This window comes from Ambystoma mexicanum, chromosome 5q (genome assembly GCF_040938575.1).
Source record: "Ambystoma mexicanum isolate Mex_15411 chromosome 5q, UKY_AmexF1_1, whole genome shotgun sequence".
NCBI classification, from domain to species: Eukaryota; Metazoa; Chordata; class Amphibia; order Caudata; family Ambystomatidae; genus Ambystoma; species Ambystoma mexicanum.
The window spans coordinates 1,255,346,896-1,255,373,709 of NC_090933.1; the positions used below are offsets into that span (position 1 = coordinate 1,255,346,896).

The 26,814-nt window shown below is 46.9% G+C and overlaps 1 protein-coding gene across 1 annotated transcript in view; it reads right to left on the minus strand.

Moving 5' to 3' along the window:
• NAPRT (nicotinate phosphoribosyltransferase) overlaps window positions 1-26,814 on the minus strand; it is a 1,537,890-nt gene that overhangs the window by 908,213 nt on the left and 602,863 nt on the right. The window contains exon 6 of the mRNA XM_069621760.1: window positions 3,080-3,276. Coding sequence (XP_069477861.1) covers window positions 3,080-3,276 — 197 coding nt within the window. The remainder of the gene's footprint in view (window positions 1-3,079; window positions 3,277-26,814) is intronic.

A 26,814-nucleotide genomic window follows, 5' to 3' on the forward strand; every position in this document is an offset into this window, starting at 1 on the left:
AAACCTGCATATTACTGTGCTCGCTGCCATGGCTCTGCTGATACCATCAGCAAAGTCCAATCCTGACTGAAGAGACTCACTCATAGGGCTTCATCACAAGTTGGGACTTAACCCTTAAATGCGGCGGTAACGCTATTACCTCCGCCTTTAAGGATTGGCCCAATCAGGAGTTGGGCGTTAAATGTGAGTTTTACCTCCAACTATTTTGCTGGAGGTAAAAATCCCCAGGACCATTCTTCGGGGTTGGTGTCAATGACGAGGACATCGTTTGAGAGTGTCGCAGTTTTCACTGGAATCGATGTGCAATGTAATTCTTCGAAGCGGTAGCTCTCGCGGAAAAAAAGAACTTCAGCCAACGGGCACTGCGTCTGCTATGTGTACCAGGGTTAACGTCGACAACGAGACAGAGGCCCTTGAGGGACATCGAGTCTACTGCATCAAGGCACAATGGCCTCTACCGAAAATGTTTTCCAAAGCAGCTGAAGCTGGAAACGAATATATCAAAAGTTGAGGAATACGTGGGATGACATCCCCATTCAAAGTAAAGCTTACTTTCATTACCTTCTAGCTACCTCTGGCCTCATTCTTCCCCTTCTTCTCTCCTTCCTCTCCCCTGTCACACCTGAGGAGGTCTCTAGACAAGTCCGGTCTATGAAAGCTTCTTCCAAACAGGTGGACCCCTGCCCGTCCAAAACCATCAAGGTCAACATTGACTCATTAGCTCCAGCCTTGGCAGACCTCTGCAACCTCTCCTTCGCCACTGGAGTCTTCCCCATTTCTCTCCAGCATTCTCTTGTGCACCCTCTGATCAAAAAACCCTCTGCCAGCCCTACTATTCCGGCTAACTATCGCCCGATCTCCATCACTCCTTTCCTGGGCAGACTCCTAGAGAAGTTGGCTATCTCTCAGCTTACCCTCCACACTGAATCTGTTGGTTGTCTCCATGACCATCAGTCTGGCTTTAGAGCATCCAGAGGCACAGAAACGGCTCTTCTGAACACCCGTGAAGACCTGCTCTCAGACCTTGACTCTAACTCTCCCTCTGTCCTCATTCTTCTTGACCTATCCTCTGCTTTCGATACAGTAAACCACAACATCCTGATCTCCCGTCTCTGTGAGACCCTGGGCATCACTGTTCAGTCCCTGGTGTGGCTTGCATCCTTTCTCTCTGACCGTCCTTCCCAAGTAGAACTCGGTTCCTTTCTATCCGCTATCACTATCCCCCTGGTTTTTCAATGTCTACATGGCCCCTTTGGGCCACGCGATCTCTGCCTTCACCTCCAACTTTCAGTGTTATGCCGATTGACACACAGCTCCTCTTCAGGTTACCCTCGGCCTCTTCCTCCTCCTCGCTCATCCCAGACTGTCTGTCTGCAATTCAGTCCTGGTGTGCTGCTAATGATCTCTGCCTTAATGCCAGTAAGACCGAGATCGTCCTCATTGGGACCGCTGCTCCATTTTTCCCACTTTCACTCTGGCTGACCACCCTTAGTCCTGCACCCTCACCCACTAGGGAGGCAAAAAACCTGGGGGTCATCTTCAAATCTATTCTCTCCTTCTCTTCTCACATCTTGGACATGTCCAGAAAGTCCCACTTCCAGCTGCACCTCAGAGGTATTGTACCTTTTCCCACCTTACCCCAGAGGCTCACTGTCACCAGAGCACTGGTTCTCTCCAGACTTCACTACTGTAACAGTCTCTTTCTCAATCTTCCTACCTCTACTCTCTGACCTCTTCAACTTATCCAGAACAGCACTGCAAGACTTATCCTTGGCCTCAAGCCCATGGACCGCATCTCTCTGGCGCTGAAATCCCTCCACTGACTCCCGGTGCCTGCAAGGATCAATTTCAAGTGCCTCTGCATGGTCCACAAGGCATTCTGGGGCCGGGGCCCTACTATCTACAGTGCTCTCTTCCTAAAAACTCTCCCTCCAGATCCCTCCGCTCAGCCTCCTCCAACTCTCTGCGGGTGAGCCGTTTTTCCAAACAGAGATTTGGGGGTAGGTCCTTATCCTCTGCAGTTGCCTCCCTCTGGAACAGTCTACCTACCTCTCTCCATCTTGTGCCGGACATCCTTAAGTTCCAGAAACTCATCAAGACATTCCTCTCCTCTTCCTCTTTCTCTCTCCCTCTCTTGCTAACCTCCTTCTCTTCCCCAATTTGTTCAGTCAGCCGACTGGTCGCCTGGTGCACCTCCAGAGCCTCACAGGTGGCAGGATCCCCAGCCAGTCCTGCACTTGCCTCAGAGCCGCTGCACTCTGCCTTGCATTACTGCACTCGGAATATGTTTCATGAGAGTGGCACTCACTCTGCACTTAACCTGGGCCCCTGCTGAACTGGGTGCACTTGTCCCCCTCCCTCGCACTTCTGCCTGCGCACTTGCACAACCTTGAATGTGCTAGGCTTAGCATGTTTGTCTGTCCTGTCCTCCCCTCCCTAGCTGGTTATGACTGCATGCATAGGCGCACTGAAGACCAACCTTTTTTGTCTAGTATGTGCCCGCCTGCCCCCCCCCACCCCTTTTTCTTCCCCACTCTGTCACATACTTATACTATTAGAAATATCCCGGCCTAGTATGCTAGTGGATGTTAGATCATTCGGAATCTTCAAGGCCTAAGAATGACAATGATATCCCCTTGTTCCCTTCCCGCCTTGAATCGCTTTGAAGCACTTTGCTTCTCTATAAGCGCTTTACAAATAAACATTTACAATTGCTAATGTAATACTAGAGCCAATTTGTAAAGTGGCATCATGGATCTCTTTTCAACCTTTCACACATCACTATTGTGTAGACACACAGTCCGGAACAGATTCACAAGTAGGGCTTCGTTCCCCTACTTGGTCACAGAACCCCTCAGTGACTTGCAATGGTCGCCGGTACTTTGTCCCATCCATCTATAGCGGATTCGTAATATTGTTACGGCAAAGTGTGTAACAAGAGAGCCTTCTTAATACATGCTGTAAAACTCAAAGATAATGGTTAAACAAAAACAATTCTGCTTTATATTATGTTGGCTGCACACAGCTGAAATAAAGCACCTGTTCATCAGGCCTCCATGCATGAATATGCTATCCTCACCTCATAACACTGTAGGAATCCACCAACGCAAGAAAGTTGTGAGGAAAAGCGATTGCATAGGACACAAAGGCAGCCAACTCCCCCAGATTCACAAGCTTCGGATCAACCTCCAGAATTTGGCACACACGTGCCAGGTATGTTTCAGTCAGAGCAAGGAAGTCCACAGCAGGCTCGTCTCCATTCGCAGGCATCAAAGACTAGGATAGAACATAGAAAATTACGAAATCTTCCTAATTTGAGAGAAAGCTACTCGCTTTTTTTCGAGTGCCGACTGCAAAACATTTTCATCAACATCTTCTGAAAGGTTTCACATGGCAGCATACCCCACATTTCATTTTACACTAAAAGACATTTTATGAGTGGCAAATACATAAGCACGTTTCTCCCTCATTCTACTTAAACTTTAATGCTAAATCCTGACAGTAAAAATCACTGGAACTTGAGTATACAGTCAATGACTTCAATCTTTAAAGGGGGCAGGGCAGAGATTGCTACAATCTTCACAAATGGCCAAACTTGTTTGTCATCTGGAGGGTAAAGATTCTGCGTGATCTTATGCACTGCACCTGCACATTCATACATCTAACCATACCAACCACTCTTCTCTCTTGCTAGACATTGTAACCTGCGGTGACTGAAGGGTTGAGGGCCCTGGAAAGGTGATAGAAACTAAATGGAGAGGTGTGTTTTGAACATTGGCTCCTGATCGAATTAGGTGATAGCCCACATAGCTGCAGCAGGACACTTAAGCAGCAAAACAGAGGCACAACAGCATGCACACACAAAGCGCTTTCAGCCATCGAGCCTTTGGGTTGAAAGAATCGAGAAGTGTAAAGATTGTTTTGCTACTAATGCTCTACCTTTGATGAATCTTTGACAATGATGTATACTTGCCTTAAATACATTTGCAGTCTGAACACTGAAAGTTATAACCTGGAAGTATTACCTTGTTAAGAGTTTAGCAGTGTGTATTTTTATACTGGCTGATTTAAGTTAAGTTTTAAATTACGGGGAAACTGAAGTCGCTTTTATCTCCCTATTTCTTGATGGGGGCGCTGAAAGAAATTCCTGATTAGTATAGATTCTTATTCTTTTAAAGCGATGGCTGAATGAGAATCAGAAATGAATGTGGTTCAGTCATTTATTTGCGCTAAAATGACTGCTTTGTGGTCCCAAAACAGAGATATTGGAAGGTGCTGTACATAACAATTAGGAACGTATTTACTTTCCTTCTCTTACCTCTGCTTACGGATGCCCAGGCCTGTGTAAGAAGATGTGATGGATACCTCATTCACTCAGGAATTTGTGGTGTGGGGTTACTGAGGGGGTCATCATTAACCTCCCACTATGGAGATTCTAAATAGTATGGCACACTAGCTGCCAGTATCTAGTACTCATTCGGGGGCTCAAACTAAAAACCTGGATCAGATGGTGTTAGGCCAGAAATTCTGAATTTCTGTCAGAAATTCTGAATTTCTGACCAAACACCATCTGATCCAGGTTTTTAGTTTGGGCCCCTTTGTTAGTGGTGTGCCATTGCGGGAGAATCCTTGCTGAGGCTCTGCTATTCACCACAGAGCCAAAGCTCTGCCTCTCTTCTGACCAAAGTAATTCTGCTTGCACAGCAGCATTTTGTGCACCCCTAGAATATTCTGGAAGGTATTTGTCGACTGAAACAAATGTAGGTGTTCCTGCAGCCACTGCAGTGTTTTTTGTGCTATTCAAAGATGCCTGTACCGTGGGCTGGATTTACGCAGTTGTCCTCTTTCGTGGGACCCTATTGCGCCAACCATGCATCCTTGGTCCCGACACAAGCATCAATGGCATGTCCAGAAGGGCCAATACTGTGGCTGTCCTGTCACTATCCTCCAGTCGTGATGGCTGTGAACTGTAAGCCCCTGGCCTCGCCTGCACCACTGGGTCCATCCTTCTTGTCCATGAAAAATCCCTTTATCAGGAACCCCGATCTAAAGAAAAGAATATATCTCAACTACTCAACTCACTACTGCACCCTCAAACCATTTCTTCAGTGCAGCAGCCTTTTTCACATCTTTTCGGTCCTTAGATCAGTCGCTGGTGTCAGTTTTCAGTAGTCGCTGTGTGTGCACACCTTGCTCTCAGGCACCGCCAATGTGACTATCGGCACCTTTCTTTCAAAGGTCTTCTGATTTTTGAAAATTGATCCAGATCTCCTGTATTTTCCCTATCACCAGAATTGCCTATTCACAGGGGGGCGCTGTTGCACACCTTTGGAAATGGCCGCCTGGTCCGAGAGCTGCGCACCCTGCAAACCCCTATCATTAAAATCCTGCGGGCTTCCTGTGCCAACTATCACTTTCTCCCCAAATATCGAAGGCTGGTACTTGGGGGCACAACTGGGCCAAAAATCTGCTACTAACGCGGCGTCGTTCCGTGTGAATCAACCCCCTGGCTGGTGGCGGGCTAAGCCGGTGCGGCCTTAAGCAGCGTCACGTAGTGCCGGAGATGCGAGTGCGAAACAGAAACATCTCCCGCGGCGGGCAGACCAGCACCTTGCAGCCTGCTGAACCGGAACACCGAAGCAGAGTCCAGGCAGCCTCACAGTGCCTACACGCCTGGGCAGTCAACACATCACCCGGGTGGAAGCGGGTGCCAAGGGAGCGCGGAGGAGGGACTGAGAGACGAGCCATATGCGCCCGCTCCCCGGCGACATTAGTGCTGTGGTGCTCCCCTGAGCTGCACGCAGAGAGAAGCTCTACGGCGATACAGCATCCTTTTGGGCGGATCGTGGATCGGCGGGGCAAGCCCGATGCCCACTGAAGGCACGTGCTGGTGAGGGACCCCTGGGATGCGCGCGCCATTTTCTGGGCAGACAGCCGTAGCAGGGCGGGGGCGCGGCCCGGTCCACCATTAAAAACAGAATGTTGCCCGACCACTGTGTGGCCACCCAAATCACAGGGCCCCAGAGGGAAGACTCTGGCGGCCTCACAGCACCCGAGTGACTCGCTGGTCTGCATCCTTGCCCAGGTCTGGGATCTGAACTCCAACTACGCAGGGACACCTCCAGGGGAAGAAACCGCGAGTGACAAGATCCCTGCAACCAGCAGCGCCCGGTTGCCCCCGGCTGACGACTTTAAACATAGCACGACATTCAGCCATTCCATACTGGTGCAGCACCACGCCTAAACAAATAAGATAACCTACTTGCAAATCAGATTAGGAGACAAAGCTGCACGCATGATGGGCGGAGGATCCAAAAACAAGAAGAAGGGACCCATGGACACATTTACTTCTACCCTTACATCAGACCCGACTCAGACATTATCCCTAGAGAACCCGTCGACGGCCCCGCCTGAACAATACATGGCCCCATACATGGCGGCGATGGAGAAGGGGTTCACAGCAATTAACAACAAACTGGACGACATCGCCGAAAGTATAGCGTCCATACGGTCGGATATACGAAAGGTCAACACAAGAGTTTCGGAAGCGGAGGAGAGTGAGTACCCTGGAAGACACGACCACCACACACAAGGATATAGAGAACATCCACAAAGACATCAAGACCCTGCAGGCAAAATGCAAAGACTTAGAATCGCGGTCACGGCGTAATAACATATGCGTGGTCGGAGTAGCCGAATCGAACCTCAACATACCCATGGAGCATTTCCTTGAGGAGCTGCTCCGCAAATTGTTCCCGGATAACCAGTTCTCCAACCAATTCCTGATGGAAAGGGCGCACAGGGCGCTGACCCCTCCCCAACCCTCCCCCGAAACCAGGGGCTCCTCCCAGAACTATCATTGCACGCTTACTGAATTATAGAGACCGAGATCTGATCCAGAAACTTGAACGTGAAAAAGCCCCGCTGTTGCACAACTCCAACCTTGTGCACATATACCCGGACTTCTCGTCAGCGGTGCAATCTGCCAGATGCACTTTCGACAGAGTAAAAAAGATATTGAGAGAGAAAGCTTGTCTACACCATGATGTACCCGGCAAAATACATGCAGGCAGAACCCACTTCTTTGAGACTCCAGACGAAGCCCTGAGATATATCGAATCAAATGTCCCCGAAGTTGCTAAGAATGGCTGAATGTTCACCAATTGGACGCAGAACCAGCCTCCCAGATGGCCCTACACAAACAAACTACAGGAGGAGTGACACGAAAGAGGAAACAACATTCTGGAAGGCTGCGGCGCCGGAGATGGCGACAGAACACGCCACCTCCATTATTGCAGTACTGCAAACAGTTACGAGGGATACAGCACCCGATTGGGGGGATGGTGAAGGAGAGGGGAGCAGGGGGGCCTGGGGATCTACCCCACGTTGGGGGAAACTGTTGAACTATGTTGAGTTAGAGAGAAAACCTGGCATGGCAAAACCTGGGAGACATATAATTGGACATCACAGTTACAACACACCCTACAGGGTGGAAGGTATGGCAACACGAGATAAGGGTTGAGCACTAGGTTTTTATCCTGGAACATAAGAGGTCTGTCTAATCCAATCAAAGCCATGAAAATCATGGCCTATGCTGGCATACATAAAATAGACATAATACTGCTGCAGGAGACTCAAGCAACCGAAAAGATAGTGAAATCTTTAAGCCATGCCTGGGGCCAATAAGTGATCACCACAGACTACTCCTCACAATCCAGAGGGGTCGCAACAATCATCCACAAAAGAGCAAACTTCAACATACCAAAACCAATTGCGATCCCGAAGGCACATACATAATAATATGGGGAACGCTCCGAGGACAGGACATAATAGTCCTCAATACATACAGCCCCAACTTAGACTCCCCAGAGTTCTACCACCAGATACTAACATTGATACTGCCAATTGGAGAGGAGAAGGTAATATGGGGGGTGGGGGGGGGGGGGCTTAATACCATCTTAGACCCTGAAATGGACAGAACAACAAGTAGCAGAAAGGAGACGAAGGTGGCATCTACCATTAAACATGCCATGCGACTAATACCGTTGGCCGATACATGGAGAGAGCTACACCCCCATCTCAAAGAATGCACTTTTCACTCATATGTCCATGGCTCGAGCTCCCGTATCGACTACTGGCTATGCTCCACTAAATGTATCCAAGAGACTAAAGAATGTACCATATTGCCCAGCACCCTCTCGGACCACTCCCCGATCATACTAGAGATTCAATTTGGATCTACACCCAAGAACCACCGAATGTGGAAAATGCCACTGCAACTCCTGCGAGATGAGGCACTGCTGGAAACGCTCCGCACTGATGTGACTGACTTTTTTGAGCGCAACGAGGGATCTGTGTCATCGTTCAATACAATATGAGAAACCTTTAAAGTATGGCTGAGAGGACACCTGATCGCCACGATACACGGCAGACTCCAAGAGATCCGCTCGACCCTAACTCAGACTGAAACCAACATAAAAAAGGCAGAAGAAGCATACACTAGAGCACCGGGGCAAAACACCTTAGCCCCCCTACAGGAAGCCACCGAAACATTTAAAAAACTGGCTGACCAGGAAGTTCACTACATGATGCAACCCACGAAAGCCAAGAGGTATGGAGAGGGAACAAATCGGGCAGACTCCTAGCCAAGCTTATCAGGTCGGAGCTAGATCATGGACACATCACAAGCATTTCCGACGACCACGGAACAACGCTCACGAATCAGAAAAAGATCAACAAAGTATTCCTTCAATTTTACTCCAAGCTATACCAAAACAGGGACCAGATGTCCCCCGAAGAGCTTCAACAACACTTAGACTCCTATCCACTCCCAAAGCTCACAGACGAAGACAGGATGATGTTAGATACCCTGCTGTCAGTGGAAGATATAGCCCAAGCAATTAAAGACCTAAAAAGCACCAGGAGCCGACGGCATTACAACAGATCTCTACAAAGCATTCGTCACAGAGCTGGCCCCCCGGATTTTGAAAATGTGGGAGGAATCCCTGGAGAGGGGCACCCTACCGTCGTCTTTACATGACATGAGGCCATAATCACCGTCCTGCTGAAACCACACAAACCTCCCCAAGACCCCTCCTCATACAAACGCCTATCACTCATTAATGTGGATGTGAAAATCATAGCCAAAGCCATTTCCAACAGACTGAATCCACATATGAATAAATTGATTCACCCAGACCAATCTGGCTTCATACCATCCCGTTTCACAGCTCTAAACCTCTGCAGATTTTTTGCAATCTCATCCCAAATGGACCCTGAGAAGAAGACAGTAGCAGTGACACTAGACGCAGAAAAGGTGTTCGATTCCATCTCCTGGAAATTCATGTACGCCATCCTCCAGAAGATAGGATTTGGCCCGGGATTCATCCGGAACATACAGATTTTGTACCATAAGCCCACAGCCAAAGTCAAGACTAATACGACCCTCTCAGCCAGCTTTGAACTACAAAGAGGTACAAGACAGGGCTGTCCCCTCTCCCCGCTGATATTTGCGCTTACCATAGAAGGAATGGCAGCATTCTTGCGGACCAAACATGCATGGTGAGGGATACGCATCATAGGAAAACCTCAATTCATATCACTCTACGCTGATGACACTATGCTATAGGTCAGAGACCCAGATACACATCTCCCCTCGATAATGCAAGACATTGCGAAATTTACAAAATATTACCGATACAAGATCAACCAACTCAAATCCGAAATAATACAGTTAACCAAAGACGCTGCACAATCGGAGGCCACTACCCAGTTTCGCTGGTCGCCTACCACTGCTCGATACCTGGGGATTGTACTGGCAACAAACAAGAACACGCTATACTCCAAAAACTATGCTCCGTTCCTAACACAGCTGGAAACCAAGCTAAACCTCTGGGCGAAATTGCCACTATCCATGTATGGCCGAATAGCCCTACTAAAAATGGTGATCATCCCCAAGTTATTATACCTCTTCAGCGGCATACCTATTTGGCTGGGTCGAAAATTCTTCGAAGCAATACAGAAAAGCAGTGTACACTTCGTATGGGGAGGGAACACACCCAGGATTAGCTGGGCCAAGATGTGCGAACACTACGATACAGGAGGCCTGACAGCACCAGACTACCTGCTATACTACTATGTGGCCCAAGCACAGTTTGCCAGATATTGGTCCCAAGACACTGAGCAATATGCCCACATACATGCCGAAGAGTTCCCAGCGACACCGAAAGATCTCCAAGGTATGATTTTCACTAAAGTAAAGGAGGAAAGGATGTTGGCAGACCCAGTGACGTCCACGGTTCGGGCATGGATGCAGATCCTGAAAAGATTCCAATGCGATATTCCATATTGGCCACACGCCCCACTGTGGGCATACCCGGACCTGGAACCAACCATGGACCGCACTCTGCAGAAACGATGGGACCCGGAACGCGGTGCCAAAGTGGGCGACCTCTTTCCAGAAGGCCGATTTATCACGATTGCGGAAACTCGGGACAGAATAGGCTTCGGCCTAACCCCAACGTTACAGTACCACCACCTGAAGGCGGCATGTAGAACAATCTGGCCGTTGTTCTCAGAGGAACCTCTTGTACATAAATTTCTGGCTGACATCCTAACACAGACAGGGCTCAAGAGTGGCATCTCCGAAATATACAGGAAGGTACAGGCACACACCCCTTCCACCAATACAATGCGGTCCAAATGGGAGAAAGACCTTAACATAGAAATTGATGAGCAAAAATGGACACACTACTGCAGATACACTAAAAATATCTCCCTCAATGCCAACTTCCGCCTTATTCAATTCAAAATTCGAAACTAGCTACATATTACACCAAAAAAGATTGCCAAATTCGACCCTTCCAAACAAGCAACTTGGCCCAAGTGCAGAGCGATTGCAGCAGGCGCAATCCATATGTACTGGTACTGGCCACCGGTCCATCAGTTCTGGGAAGACATAACGGAGACTGTGTTAGGCAGAATCCTATGCAGTTCCCTTAGGGAGCACTACAGAAGATTAAGACTACAGGTATCTGCAATAAATCCCCTTTGGTATCAGTCTGTACCATAAATATTTAGTTGGTAACTGTGGCTAAGCAGTCAGACTTATCTCAAGAGGGAGATGAGCAGTATTCAGGGTTTACACAATAGGACTACAATACTATGGAACAAGGAAACACTGACCAAAGCTTTGTATCAAAAAGAATATATATATTTATTTTACACACTCTGATGTTCACACACAAATCACTATTACTAAAGTAAGTTAAAACAGTCAAGAAAAGTATACACAACTCCCTATTTAAATTGTAGACAAGTTTGAGCAAGAGTGAAAACTGAGCAAAATGGCACAGTGTAAACTAAGCAGAAATGGCACTCTAACAATTCCTTCAGAGGGAGGGAAAGAACAAGTTATACAGGTTTAGTTTCTTAAACGCAAAAGCAACACTTCCCAATTGGATTGTGAACAAGTTAAGCAAGGCAGCACTTTAGCATCAACAGTACTTTGGGGAGAACCAAGCAAAATGGCACTTCAGCAATATATAAAGGGGAAGGAAAGGTGGTTATAAGAGTTTTAGGTGCACCAACACATTTCTTGATGAGAAACAATCTAGAAAAGGCAGCTGCAACAGATTTAGCCAGACTCAAGAGGTCTGTGCCAGAGTCAGTGGTACAAGGCAAAGTGCCTAGGTCCAAAATGTTCTAGTAGCTGCAGTCAAGTCTTTGTTAAACGATTGAAAAGGCGGTTGCAGGACTTAGAAAGACAATGTTAGACGAAAAGGCGGCCAGCCCAGAAGGTAAGTAAAGGATTTAAAACACCTATAGCAATACCCAACGAAACGGGAGGCCTGGCGGAACAATGTACCTTGAAAGTGGAAGAGGCTCCTGCGGTAGCGCCATTTCCTGGCAGTTCCTGCAGTTCGGGAGATCCAGCAGAGGAAGAGAGGCTCTCATCGTGGAGGAAGGGTCGAGTTACTGCACTGCCCAGGGATGAAACCAGCCGAGGTGCTGCCAAAACTGAATAAAAGGTACGCTCCTTTAAATCGCGGTCGTGGTGGACGGGTGCCTGGCTATCCGGTCTCTGTGACAATGTGTAGGTCTTTGTCTTGCCTCTAATTTCTTTGTGTATAGTGCGGAGCCCCGTTAAGGCATGGATACAGAACCAGGAAGTGATTCCTGTATGGACTTTCCTCTAAATAACACTGTGTTTGGTATCCTAGGAAACGGGGTGTGACGAGGAGGAGGTCGAGCCCAACGGTTACAGCTGGGCGTACTAATCTGAACATCGACAGCTGATGGTGTGCCGGTGTCGCTGTGGAGAAAGGGAAGTAATTTTAGTGAAGAAATGCTGACGATCGTTGTCATCCTGGCAAAGCAGTGAACGTAATTGCTGCTGATCCGCAAAGCTGCCTTGTTGAAAGACACAGCCTGAAAGGCGAGAGAATCATGTTAATCTTATGAGGCGATCGTTATTGCCAGAGAGAGACAGAGAGCTGCCGTCATTCGAAGACGACACCCGTGAGCAGCATGAGTCAGCGCCACTGTTTATGAGAGGAGAGAGAGATACAGCACCGCATGTCAAGGCGAAGATCCATGTAATGGGATCCAGGCGACCAGCGGAGCGGTGAATTGTTAAAGAAACAGCGCCGTTGCACTTCCAGTTAAAAGGTTATGTGGTAAGGTGAACGTAGCCGCTTGTGAAGTTGAAAGGTAAGCACCGTTGCGCTATGAATTGTTTATGAAGCACCGCTGTGCTACGAACTATTTATGAAGCGCCGTTGCGCTACGAAATACTTTAGGAAGTGCCATTGCCCTCTGTGAGAAACGATGTGCCCAGGCTCCGGTTAAGCTGACGGGGCAGGAAAGGAGGTCCTAGAATAAACCAAAGGGAAGGAGGGCTAAAAGAAAAGACAGCCTAAAAACCTCAATCTATCTTGATCTTCAGCTGTTACATGTGTTCGTCAAGTGATAAGAAGAAAAGGAGAACAGACTGGAAAAGCGAAAACTCAGAACAAAGAAAAGGCAAAGAGAGGAAAAGAAAATAATTAACAAGCAAAGATAGAGGTATCTTTAGAGACTGATGAAAGTAAAGACACAGAAAAAAGAAATGGGTCACAAACGTGAAAGGACATTAAAGCAGCTAATTTGACTCTTTACTAGACTTACCTGCAGTGACAACCTGTTACAGAAGCTGGGCAGGATTCGAGAGAAGACGTATCCTTTATCAAAAATTCCTAAAGAAAAAATAATTATAAAATAAAAGAATTGGATTCTCTTCATAATCCAAACAACCTACTCAGTGGCTCAGAGTTTTATTCATGTAATATAATCACTGAACGGTCACAGTCTCCTAGTGCTTGGCACTGGCGATTCGACCAAGGCAGGTCCTGGAAGGCGATTGGCGAACTGGTTGACCCCACCAGCTCAAGGGAAGAAGACTCTTGCAGGTAAATATCTTCTCGAGTCGTTGGAGAAAAGTGGTGAGAATCTGCAGCAGGGCAGTCGTTGCAGATGTCTTTGGCTCCTCTCCTCTTCGGCTTCTTAGTTCCAGTGGTGACGTCTTGTCCTCCAGTCCTCAGGACCCTGCTTTTATGCAGAAAGACCCCCATTCACACAGTGGGGTGGCTATCCTGGCGGGATAACCCACGAGCCTATCAGGGCAGAGTGTGACTTGGATTGCCTAGGTAAACCTGTCCAGGGTGCCCATTCCCCCTCCCACACATCCTGTCTACCCCAGACTCAGTGGCGCTGAAAGGAGAGCTTCTGTGTAGAAGCCAAACAAAAAGGATGAACAAAGGATCCCCGACCTGGGTTAGGATTTCAGAGAAAGACACGAGAAAGAAATATTATTAAAGTTCTGGCAATAAAAACCTACCGGAGTAAAGTTAATATTAAAATAAACTGGCGGTATGTTAGAGGCTGTCAGTAAAAGTGGTAGCCTCGCACAATAGTTATAACGCTGTTATAAATCCCCTGGTAGATAAAACCCTACCCGCATCGTCGGCAGATAAGAACAACTTTCGGGCCCTTACTACTCTACTGCGTGATCACTCCCTTATTGAGATCTGGCGCTATTGTCAGCAAAATGAGCGAGACTATACTTACTTCTCGGTGGTGCCTGGGGGTTGCTCTAGGTTAGATATGTTCCTTATTTCTGACTCTCTGGTCCCGTTGGCGGGGGCAGTGGAGATCCTGCCGGAGGCTCTCTCTGATCATGCACCCGTGAGGCTCATGTTTTCACCATTCCAGGCGGCCCCACCTCGAAAGCCCCCCTGGAGGCTGAATGATTTTTTACTAGACGATCCATAAGTCCGCACACTCATAAGGGAAACCTTGGAATCCAGTTTCAGGGAGAATGAAACGGGGGATGTGAATTTGGGGACACTCTGGGATGCAGCCATGGCGGTTATCAGGGGGCATCGGATTGAACAGGCAGTACAGAGGGGGAAGGCCAGGAAGACACTGCAAATGCATTTAGAAGAAGAAGCTCGCAGACTTGAAGAGATACATAAAACAAAAGGTTCCCGACGTTCCCTGAGAGACTTGCGGGTAGCGAAGAGGGCGCTGGAAGCGCACCACATGGGTAACGCGGCTCGATGATGCTCACCAAACAATATTTTTACTCGAAGGGGAATAAAGCGAACAAACTCCTCACTGCCAAATTAAAAAAGCAGAATAGACAACATAGGATAGACGCCTTGCGAGATGAGTCCAGGAGGTGTAAGGCAAACTCCAAATTGTAGAGAAATTCTTCATTGAACAAGCCACCCTAGGGAATCCACAGATCTCTAAAAATGTCTTGGCCAGAGCAAATCTTCCACAACTTCCTCAGGCTTTGCGAGAGCCCTTGGAAGCCCCGATAACCACACAAGAAGTTGAAATGACTATCAAGGCCCTCCCCTTGGGAAAAGCTCCGGGCCCAGACGGCTTTACCAATACATTTGATAGAGTCTTCTTGCCCAAGCTCACACCTCGCCTCACAGAACTATTTAATCATCTGTGGGAGACTGGTTCGGTCACTCAATCTATGGCAACTTCCTCTACTACTTTAATCTTAAAACCCGGGAAGGAACCAACATAGTGTACCTCATACTGCCCTATAGCTTTGCTTAATACAGATGCAAAATTATTTAGCAAAATTATAGCCTGGCACTTAGGGGAGGTTCTCCCATCTATCAAAGATAAGGACCAGACTGGATTTATCCTTGGGCGCTCGACACACGATAATATACGCAGGGTGATACGATTCGGTTTCCCTCGCCTCCACTATCCCGGGCCCTTTGTCTCTTCTGTCCCTAGATGCCCATAGAGCATTTGACAGCATGGCCTGGGACTACTTCAACTTAGTGCTGAAGAGCTTTGGATTTGGCCAGAAATTTTCCAAATGAATCCTTTCAAATTTTCAGATTCCTTCAACCCAAATTCGAATGAACTCACATTGGTCGGCCCAAATTCCACTAGGTAAAGGGACTAGGCAGGGGTGTCCCCTATCCCTGTTGGTGTTTGCCCTTGCTATCGAACCCCTAGCCCAGCATATCCGTCTTCACCCGAAGATTAAAGGCTTTACCGTCGGGAATCAATGTCATAAAGTCACGTTATACGCAGACAACATCCTCTGTTTTTTTTATAGAAGCCCGAACCTCATTCCCTCCCCTCATGGACCTTGTTGCCCAATTAGGGAAGATCTCGGGATTCACAATAAACATGGCCAAATCAATGGGTTTAAACTTGCCTGAAACCTCGGAGACCCTGAGGTCCCTGCAGAGTCTCTGCCCGCTTAAGTGGAAGAATACCTCCATTACGTATCTCGGAATACAGCTAACCCCAACCTATGTGGGGCTGCTGAAGGCCAATGGCCCCACACTTCTAAAAGAAGCCAAAGAATCCCTAGGGAGATGGTCACTGCAGGAAATATCTTGGCTGGGGCGAATAAGTGCTATCAAAATGGTTTTACTCCCCAGGCTTCTATATACATTCCAGGCGCTTCCTATAGTGATCCCTGACCGAGACCTCTAGGGGCTTCAGAAGGAAATATGTTGCTTTGGCTGGAAGCATAAAACTCCCCGTATCCAACGTAAGCTTTTGACCCGCGGCAGACTGACGGGTGGGCTGGGTCTCCCTTAGATTGTTCGATACTACCGAGCCTCCCAGTTAGCCGCTATTCTGAGTTGGTCTCACCCAAAAGAACCCCCTAGATGGCAGGACATCGAACAACATTACACTGAGATATCCCTAGATCATCTGCCCTTTATCCCTCGAGAAGCGCATATTCACAGAGGATCCCTTCTTCCCTCCACAAAAACTACACTCTGCGCATGTGATAGATCCTGTGCTCAAAGAGGGTTCACGCCGGGACTGGGCCCAGTATCTCCTGTATTGCAAAACCCAGCCTTTACTCCTGGGCTTCAACCTAACTCTTTTCTCCTATGGTCGAGAGAGAAACCCTTGAGATTGGGTGACCTTTATGAGGACAACTCCCCCCTAACCTTCGACCAGTACAAATCGAAATTCAATCTTCCAGAGACCGAGAGGTTTAGATACATCCAGCTCTGCCACTGGATAACTAATCCAGATGTAAAAAAAGGTAGCCACTAGATCCCCCACGGGATTAGAGATGACGATGATGGAAGGGCAACTCGCTCGAAGGGTAGCCGCATGTTATCGCCTTTTGGAGGAGGACCGAGGGGAGGAGAAAATGCCCTATATGTTAGCTTGGGAAAGAGACCTGGGAGTGGAAATTGCTCAGGAGTCTTGGCAAAGGATATGGGGTAGAGCTCACAAAGTCTCTAGATGTACAACAGTAAGAGAGTGTGTGCTTAAAATATGTTTCCGTGGTACCTTTCCCCGCAGAAACTGCATGCTATTAATCCTGATTATCCCGACACCTGCTGGCACGGTTGTGGGGCGAGAGAGGACTTGGGCAATCTGTGGTAGTACTGCCCAATCATCCAGTCTTTTTGGCTGAAGGTTAGATCTAAGATTAAAGACATTTGCGGAACTCTCCACCCCATGGACCCGCTGATAATGTTATTGGGAGATACCCCGGATGACGGTTCAGACCCGCAGTCAGGTCCCAGAGCGGAACTGATAACTCACTTGCTTATGGCAGCCCATCTCACCCGTGCCAGATTCTGGAAAGACATTGAGGGCCCCCCTATAGCATATTGGTGGGTTAAGATTTGGGATTTACTGGGCTTGGAAAAGTTAACGGCCACATTGGAAGGCAAGACGGTTAAGTTCTCAAGAATTTGGGGACCATTCCTAGAACATGTTGCCGAGAGAGAGCATATGTTTTTCCAACCTAGACTGATTAAATATCTTCTGAAACCTTAATGAATTTTCAGCATGGACATTGTGTAGTGCCCAGGTGGTTGCCTGACCTAAGGTGGGGTTTTTGGAACCTAAATCTATGTTCTCTGCTTGTGGATATTATGGACAGGGGGGATATTTATTTATTTATTCTTCTTTCTTCTGCTTAATAGACTTCAGGTTTAGCTAAACCTTTTCATAAGACGCCAGTTATTGATGGAATTATATGGTTTGATGAATTTATAATGATAAAATGAAATGTCGATGTGTTGATCATTTGTAATTGTTCCTAATTTTCTTCCACACTCATCTGCCGGATGAATTCATGATTATACGATATTTCAATAAAAATATTTTGTCAAAAAAAAGAAAATATTCACGGTCGAATATTTACGATAGTAACCACTGCCACCAGCCAGAAACTTTGGAGAGAGGGACTGTACAGTACCCCCTTGAAAATAAACACCAGGGAAAAACTATTAAGCCTTCCCAGTACGTCCATAGTAAGATGGGTTGTACTGGTTTTGTTCATCACTATTGACTAGTAAAGTCAATGGTAACTTTACATGCCCTGGGAGACAGTAGTCAGTCCCAGGATATGGAGCCTATGTTTGGGGGTCGCTACGACACCCCTAGGTTAGTGCACTGAGGGTGCTGTGTAACACACGTGTAAAAAGATAATACCTATGAGGGTGCAAAACACCCCATAGCCCATAAGCACACAAATAGGCTGAAACATACATCAAAATACAGCTAAGAGTGGGAAAGAAGAGTCTCACTCTTAGTAGGAGTAAAAAAACAAACCCTTGAAATCCAGCAAAGCTGCTGGAGGACTCTATAGGTAAGGGAAATTAGCCTTAGAACAGAATTCTCTCTAACAGATGGTGAGTGAAATACTGGACACCCATATACCGGCGACCCCGTCAAAGTACCCTTTAGGAGACATCGGTAAGGCATGGATAAAAGCCTGAAGACTGTTTGCAGTGGCAGGAGCAGTAGCCAAAAGGCAAAAACTTCTGAAATGGAAATCCAGAGACTCCCCTACGGTCCAAACATGGCTCCGACACCTGGTTCTCACGCAAGAAAACGAGGAGATGTATGTGAAGGACATACAAACTCAATCCAGGCCCAAAGACATCTGGGCCCCACTGAGAACATTTCTACAAACGCCAACGAACTACCCGGACATAGAGGAGGGTTAGACAGAGATTTACATGCAACGTGTAATGTTATTATGTTTAAATGTTGAAATTAATAAGAATACTTTTCCCCCAAATGTCTAAAACAACCTGATTGATATATGTCAACTGCCATGCCAATAATAGATAAAGGTTTTTAAAAAAAGTATTGCCTACTCACTTTGTTCCATTAAAATCTATAAAGCAACAGTTTTAATGTTCTAAACTAACTTCAAGTACCTGAATACTTTATTTACCTATAAAGTTGCACTGAATACATATTTAAATTGTGGTTTGGCATTTTTAGGACACTTGAATAAATGAATTCTTTCTAGTTTAAAGTACTTAACTGTATTATAGTTATTTTCTAATGCACAACTTTCTATAATAGTACATCCTTCAGTGAGTATACATGTGTAGAAAATCCTTAAGTGTATGCTGACTGTGTGCAATCTGGCCTTTAAAATCAGCCACTCCACTCCTAAGAATGAAGACAGACTGAAGAGAGGGTACCAAGGATGCCCTTCATCACCCCCAGATTTATGTCAACACGAAGAGCAAGAAATGCTTGCAGCCACCCATTTTATTGCGGACGAATACCGAGTGCACCAATGACAAGAACACAGAAAGGTAACCTCCCAGCCAGCCATACAGACCAAATCCTGTACACATTTTCACAGGTATAGGAGAAGAAACAGAGATCGGGGATGGAAATACTATTATGGACAGTCTCGACAAAACACCAAGAAGCCACAATGCTGACGTCATTAGTGACAGCACGACGTAGCAGCTTTAGACATGAAGCACATTTGCAGTCCTGCACTGCGTTACACAAACAAACATTTGCATACATGAAGAACATGCTTGCCTAGTTCCATAGCTAGAGGACATACACATATACATACTGTCATGATTTTATTACTTTTGCATTAGCCAAATGCAGAACCACAAGGCACAAGAGATCCTGAGCAAGCATGCAGATGCTTAACGCGAACAACCCTATGGGACTACACTGATCTATATGGAACCTGATAGGACCATGTGTGACTAACGTATAGTGTATGATTAAAGTATTCCCCTCTTCCTCGCTGCACTACTCTGGGGAGGAAAACGCAAAGGAATTTTCACAATTTGATTTACCATGAAGCAGTGAGACTGTTTATTGGCAAGGACATTGGTCCATAACAAGATTAAATGCTATGAATTCTCTATTCATTTAAATACATTAGTGTCAATGCAGATGCGCCCATATGCTCAATTCATTCTCAGTAAATCCAACATAGTATAACAAAAAACTCCAATAAAGATAGTAGATTCCAATTAAACACACACAACTTGAAAACTGAGGTTTCCAAAAGAAAATATGCTCCTGAAATGTGTGGGACCTATAATCTGTTACAAAACTCAAATAGAGGTGTGTCAATACAAGTGAAACCATATACAAGTATGCTGCCAACACGTATTTCGACCGATAGGAATGCTAAAATTGGAGATTCCATGAGGCTGTTATTAATCCAAATTCCTAGGTATTTGAATGTTGTCACCTGTTCAGTTCTTGTTTGGCCTAAGTACCATTTGTTGGAGCCAAAATTCTGACATCATTAGTGACACCACGACGTAGCAGCGTTCCACATGAAGCACATTTGCAGTCCTGCATTGTATTACACAAGCACACATTCGCATACATGAAGAACATGCTTACCCAGTTTTATAGCTAGAGGACAGATACATATACATACTGTCAATGCTTTTATTACTTTCGCATTAGCCAAATGTGGTAATGCAGAACCGCAAGGCACAAGAGATCTTGAGCAAGCTTGCAGATGCTTAACTTGAACAACCCTATGTGACTACAGGGATATATATATGGAACCTGTTAGGATCATGTGTGATTAACATATAAAGTACTTAGAATAACATGAACGCGTATAATTTATATTATACGTTTAAGGAAAATTACAGAAGGCCCAAAGGCCACAGAGCCTGAGATGAGGAGGGCTGATTTACACAGCACAGTGCACGAAGCAGGCTCACAGCCAAGGTCAGAGATACACACTCATTCCAATCTCCAGACGACAAGGGGACCAGTTGCATCGTAACAGAATAAATCCTTGTTAATGCAGGCTTAAGAGCTCAATTTTGTGGACCCTAAGCACGTGGTACAGCCAAACGAGACAATGGACAGTCAACCGTGGTGGGAAAGCGGAGTCGATCCCAGCAAGTCAGATGGCAACAAGTGTTTCAAAGGAAGGAGAGCATTCTCATAGGCAAAGGTGGTACACACAAATTACAATGCAGACACCTAATCATTCACATCACCTTGAGGAGGTGCACAGAGGGCTGAGAACGTAATCGAGTCCCATTCCTGTGGAGATCAGCTCTAACCAATCACAGCATAGAAAAGCAGGGGTGGATGGCAAAGGGTACAAACCAATGGTAAGCCCATTACTCTGCAACAATGTAATAGACAGTTTCTTGGGGACAGGAAAAGTCAGCTAGCTGACATGCAAGTCCCAGGAGAATAACCTCTATAGGATTCTCCTATGCGTAATAGTACTCTCGATACCCAATCCTCTCTGATAATAGGTTTTTCGAGGAAGGGCCCAGGTTATGACGATATACTTGTACAAAACTGTAATGCACGCCATAGAGAGCTGAGACGTACTGGAAAATTCTCATCGTCTTGTATTGATCCCTGTTGGTTTTGTTTGCAATAAACCGCAGTTCTAACTTGTCGTTGACTAAGTCCTCTATCTATTCTGGAGAAGGGTGTTGGGGCCCTTGAGAGTCAGACGGACCCCTAGACCTCAGGTATACCACGGGAGAGATCTCCCCCAACATGTAGGTAGCAGAGTGGATGGTTGGCTATGCCAGCCCGGCACAAATCCGACTCCACTGCCACTGAACCTCAGAGGTCTTTCGAGAAGACCGGGTATGCGTGCCCTGCGAAAAGGCTGTCAGGAGCCAGCCTGAAGAATATCCTGCCCGAGATTCGTGAGGCGTCTCGCAGACCAGGAAGGGGAAGTGGCAGTTTTGGGGGACGCGACAGCCAAGCAGCATCAGCTGACCACGGAGTGTAAGTACTGACCCAGTCACACGGCAACTGTGGGTTTGGGGGGAGGGTATTGAGTATTGTGGAGTATTGTTTAGTATTGTTGAAGCATTGTCAAGTGTTGTCAAGGTATTGTCTAGCATCGTCAAATGTAGTAGGGCCAGGAGTGGAGGTAGATATTTGTGGTTAGGGCACATTTGGGTTTTAGAAGTATGTAAATATGTAGTTTCATGTGGGCTGGGCGTTTCAGCTCGGGTCATAGATGACAGTATCCCAATAAGGTTTAGCAAGGGAGCTGGCCTAGATTGCGGAAGGTGATTCGACTGGTTAAGTCTCCAGGAGACGTATTGCTTGTTAGGCGACACACCAGGTACAGATCGAACACAAGAGAAAGTGTTATACTCTGCTAGGAGGCAGGAAGACAGCTGTGGGGTTTGTCTTGGGGTTGTGTGTATTTTGGGGCAACGGGTTATAACATTTTGGGCGTCGTATTTGGCTTTTTAGCGGTACCTTTTCTAGTAAATTGGTGACGTCACCCGTAGGTTTGTTCATAGGACACGGAGCATGCGAGAAGGTGAGGAGCTAGAATTGGAAAACTTGGGATTGGCAGACGAGGTGAATGAGTGGCGGTGCGTGTATTGTGGGTGTGCCTGAGGAGGCAGTGAAAGGGGCGGTGCGCAAAGCACACCAGATAGGTTGTTGGAGCCAGAGAGACTTGTTGTGAATTAAAAGGCATTGTGATTACACTGTGTTTTTCCTTTAACAGCGGACTGTCGAAACCCTCAATTTGAGGTCAGGTAAAAGCAAGAACAATGTTTCAAGTTAAGTGCGGGGGTGACACGCCCCTACAGCACCTTTCTAAGATCCTCCCACCTTATAAAGACAAGATTTGCAAATACAGTATAGAATAGACTAAAGGCACAGAGGAAAATTAACTAAACCATGGCCACCTTGCAGAAGTTTCGTCAAAGAAGTGCTGCAATCACTCTTGACACACATACAAGGTACCTAAAAGGGGAAGAAGTTAGGAAGCCATATGTCAATATTCAAACTGTGGAGAATGATTCAGGAGGACGAGGGGGGCGCAGCGAGTCGTCAGTGGATGCTGAGCCAACAGGAGGTACAGGGGCTCAATCCCCCACCCTTCGCTCCCTCGCCCGCTCAAGCAAACTAGTACTACGAGGACACAGACGATGAGCAGAGTATGTACCCATTACGAGAGCTAAGAGCAGCAGAGGGATACTCAAACCCGACATACTACTCTATTGATAATGCACTTCTTTCTTCTAAACGTCTCTACTACTCTGATCTCTTGCACTCTCATTCCTCTCATCCCCGCCGTCTTTTCCAATCCCTTTCTCATCTACTGCATCTCCCTCTGCCTGATCACTCCCTCCTATCCACACTTACTGTATCTGACTTTGCTAATTTCTTCACTTATAAAGTGAATTCTCTTTGTTTTGCCATTTCTCTTATTTCTCTGCCTTCTTCTCACCCTGTTTCCCCTTCCCCTTCTACTGCTGTTCTTTCTTCTTTATCGCCATCTCTAATTCTGATACTTCTTTACTCATCTCCCAGGCCTATCCTACTGCTTCTACCAAAGATCCTGTTCCTTCTACTCTTATTTTTAAAATCTATCCTTCTCTCAGTTTTGACATTACCAGTTTTCTTAATATTTATCTAACTACTTCTAATTTCCTTTTTCTATTCAAACATTTCAAACATTCTTCCTGTCCTAAAAAAACCCTCCTTGGATCCTGCCATTCCTTCTAACTTTCGTCCTATTTCTTTTTCCTTTCCTTTCTGAATTCTTCTGTCACTCTTAATTCTATTTTACCTCACTTCCAGTCCAGTTTTCGACCCCTTCATTCCACAGAAACTGCTCTTCTTTCCGTCTGTGACTCTTCTTTCTGCCCGCTATGCTAAACGCACTTCTATTCTTGTACTCTTGGACTTATCCGCTGCTTTTGATACAGTGGATCACACACTACTACAATCCCTTTCCTCCTTTGGGCTCTCTGGTTCTGTAATCACATGGTTTCAATCTTATCTATCTAATCGCACTTACTCAGTATCTTGGGCTGGTGTTTGCTCTGGACCCCTTCCTCTTTCTTAAGTGTTCCACAAGGGTCTGTTCTTGGCCCATTTTGTTTCTCACTTTATACCACTCCCTTGGCTAATATTATTTCTTCTTTTTGGTTGTCTAATTTTTATGCTGATGACACCAACTATTTCTATCTTTTTCTTCTTTTACACAAGAACCTCTCTGCCTGTCTCTCTGCTATCAAAATATGGATGTCAGACCACTTTCTTGTCCTTACTCCATCTAAGACTGAAGTCCTCTTTTTTCCTGCTAATACTATTCCTCTGCCTGTTTCTCCTCCCTTTGTGTTGTTTCCCCTTCTCATCTGCCTGTTTCTCTTACCGCCTGCAACCTTGGGCTTCATCTTGACACCAATCTTTCTTTCGCTCACCACTTCCCGTTCCTGTAGTTTCCATCTTTTCAATATTTGGAAAGTTAGACCTCTTAGACACTTTCAGTGCCACTAAGCTTCTAATCTCCTCTTTAATCTTTTTTTTTGTTATTCTATTGTATTTTACTCCTCTTTGGTCTTCCTGTTTCTCATCTAGCGCCTCTGAACTCATGTACCCAACACAAGCCCTTTAAGAGGTAGCAATATTTTGAGATAGGTGGGGATGCAGAATATACTCAAACATCAATAATCAGAGTGAATCAGAAAGTTGGCAAAGTAAGTCTGTTTTAATATCAATTGTCTAAAACAGGGAGTAAAAAAGAATATCAACTAACATTCGCTCGATCTTCTCACTCAGCAAGTATCATTAAAAAGAACAAGTTACTTTCTTACCTGGTAACGTTCTTTCGATGGGATGGTCCGACGACGTATTCCATATCTATGACATGTAATCACCACAGCTGTGCTGCTTCGGAAACTTTTCCGGCGTCTGCGTCCTGCGTCGATGACGTCGATGCGCCGACGTCGAGGACCTCCTCCGACGTCCGACGTCATCCGATGTGATAAGTAGGACGCACGACGCCCGTAGCCTCAGTTGTAGTTTTTTCCCCCAAGAACGTGTGACATAAGTCAACTGCCAGTCAGACACAAAGCCTTGCTGAACGTAAGCTGCAATCGCAAAAGAAATTCTGCAGCGGGGAAGGCAGGGCGGGAGCGATATGGAATACGTCGTCGGACCATCCCATCGAAAGAACGTTACCAGGTAAGAAAGTAACTTGTTCTTCGAGGGGATTGGGTCCTCCGACGTATTCCATATCTATGACAGACTCCCAAAGCAGTACCAAAACAAGGAGGAGGGAAAGAATTTAGAAGCAAAAATTTAGAATAGCCAATCAAATAGCCGAGCAAAGGACCGCCTTGCCAAAGGCCAGATCCTGCCCTCTGATAGAATCGAGGGAATAATGCCATACAAATGTATGTACTGAAGCCCAGGTGGCTGCATCACAGATGTTGCGAATAGGAACACCCCTCTCTGCAGGGCAGTAGATGCAGCCACACCCCTGGTAGAATGGGCCCGCAAGCCAGCCGGTGGGTCCTTACCCGCCAAGCGGTAACACTCCGAGATGGCCAAAATAATCCAGCGGGAAAAAGTCTGTTTCGTCACAGCTTGCCCCAAACGCTTTCCAGCGTAACCAATAAAGAGTTGATCATCCACTCTGACCCGGGACATGCGTGAAACATAAAAACTTAAAGCTCTCCTAGGATCAAGCCTATGGAGCCTCTCCTCTTCCTTACCAGGATGCGGAGGAGGATAGAATGCCGGAAGAACAACCTTCTGGGCTAACTGAAATTCCGTCACTACCTTCGGAAGAAAAGAAGGACGAACTCGAAGGACAACCCTGTCCTTGTGAAAAACAGTGAAGGGTGGCTTAACTGAAAGTGCCTGTAACTCACTCACTCTGCGAGCGGAAGTAACCGCACCTAAAAACACAGTTTTCAGAGTTAACAGCCTCAAAGGGCAAGAATGTAAAGGCTCAAACGGAGCACCCATAAGAAACCTAAGAACAAGGTTTAAATCCCAACCGGGCACCAGGAAAGGTGACGGAGGGAACACATTAGTGAGCCCTTTCAGAAACTGTGAAATTAAAGGGATTTTAAAGTAAGAACACTCTTCAGACGAGCGCTTAAAGATGGACAGCGCCGCCAGGTAACCTTTAATGGTACCCACTTGCAAGCCCCTGTGGGCCAGAGAAAGCAAAAAGGACAGAACCATGGGGATGTCACATGCAAAAGGATCCACATTCCGAACTCTGCACCAGTCGCAGAACTTACGCCAACGGCAACGGTACAGAGACTTCGTTGCTGGCCTACGGGCCGAAAGCAACACCTCCATCACGTCTTCAGGGAGGTCCCAATCCTTATACCTCAACCTTTCAGAAGCCAAGCGTGAAGGTTGAGGGAACCGACCTCTGGATGGAGAACCTGACCCCCCTCCCGTGAGAGCAGATCGTCTCGGTAGGGAAGACGACGTGGAGGGCAGATGGACAAGTCGAGAAGGTCCGGGTACCACGTCCTCCGAGCCCACGCCGGAGCAATGAGGATCATCCTGGAACTGAACTTCCGTAACCTCCGCAGCACTTGCGGGATGACGGGGACTGGAGGAAACGCGTACAGCAGCGGGAATGACCACTCCACCACGAACGCGTCTCCCAAGGCTCCTTTCGGAGGAAATTCCCGCGAGCAAAACCTTTCGCACTTCCGGTTGACACTGGAGGCGAAGAGATCCACTTGAGGGGTCCCCCAAAGGGCGAAGATCTCCAAGAGAATCTCCTGAGCCAACTCCCACTCGTGAGAGATCACGCTCTGCCTGCTCAGAGCGTCCGCCGTCACGTTTTCGTCTCCGGCCAGATGAACTGCCGAGATCGAAACTTCCTGCTGGATGGCCCAGAACTCGAGCTGCATCGCCTCCCTGCACAGAGGAAGTGACCCTGCCCCCCCCTTTTTGTTGAGGTAGTGCATGGCCACTGTGTTGTCCGTCAGGATCAGGACATTCTTTCCTCTCACAGTCGGCAGAAAAGCCTTCAGGGCTAGCCTGATGGCCCTCAGCTCCAACAGATTGATATGGAGTCTGGACTCCGACGGAGACCAACGACCGCTGACTCTCAGCCCGTTGGCATGAGCTCCCCATCCCGTGAGGGATGCATCCGTCACGATCGTCACCTCCGGCCAGGGAAGCCAAAATGGAGCCCCCTTCATCAAGTTGCCTTCGACGGCCCACCACAGAAGGTCCTGGGCGACC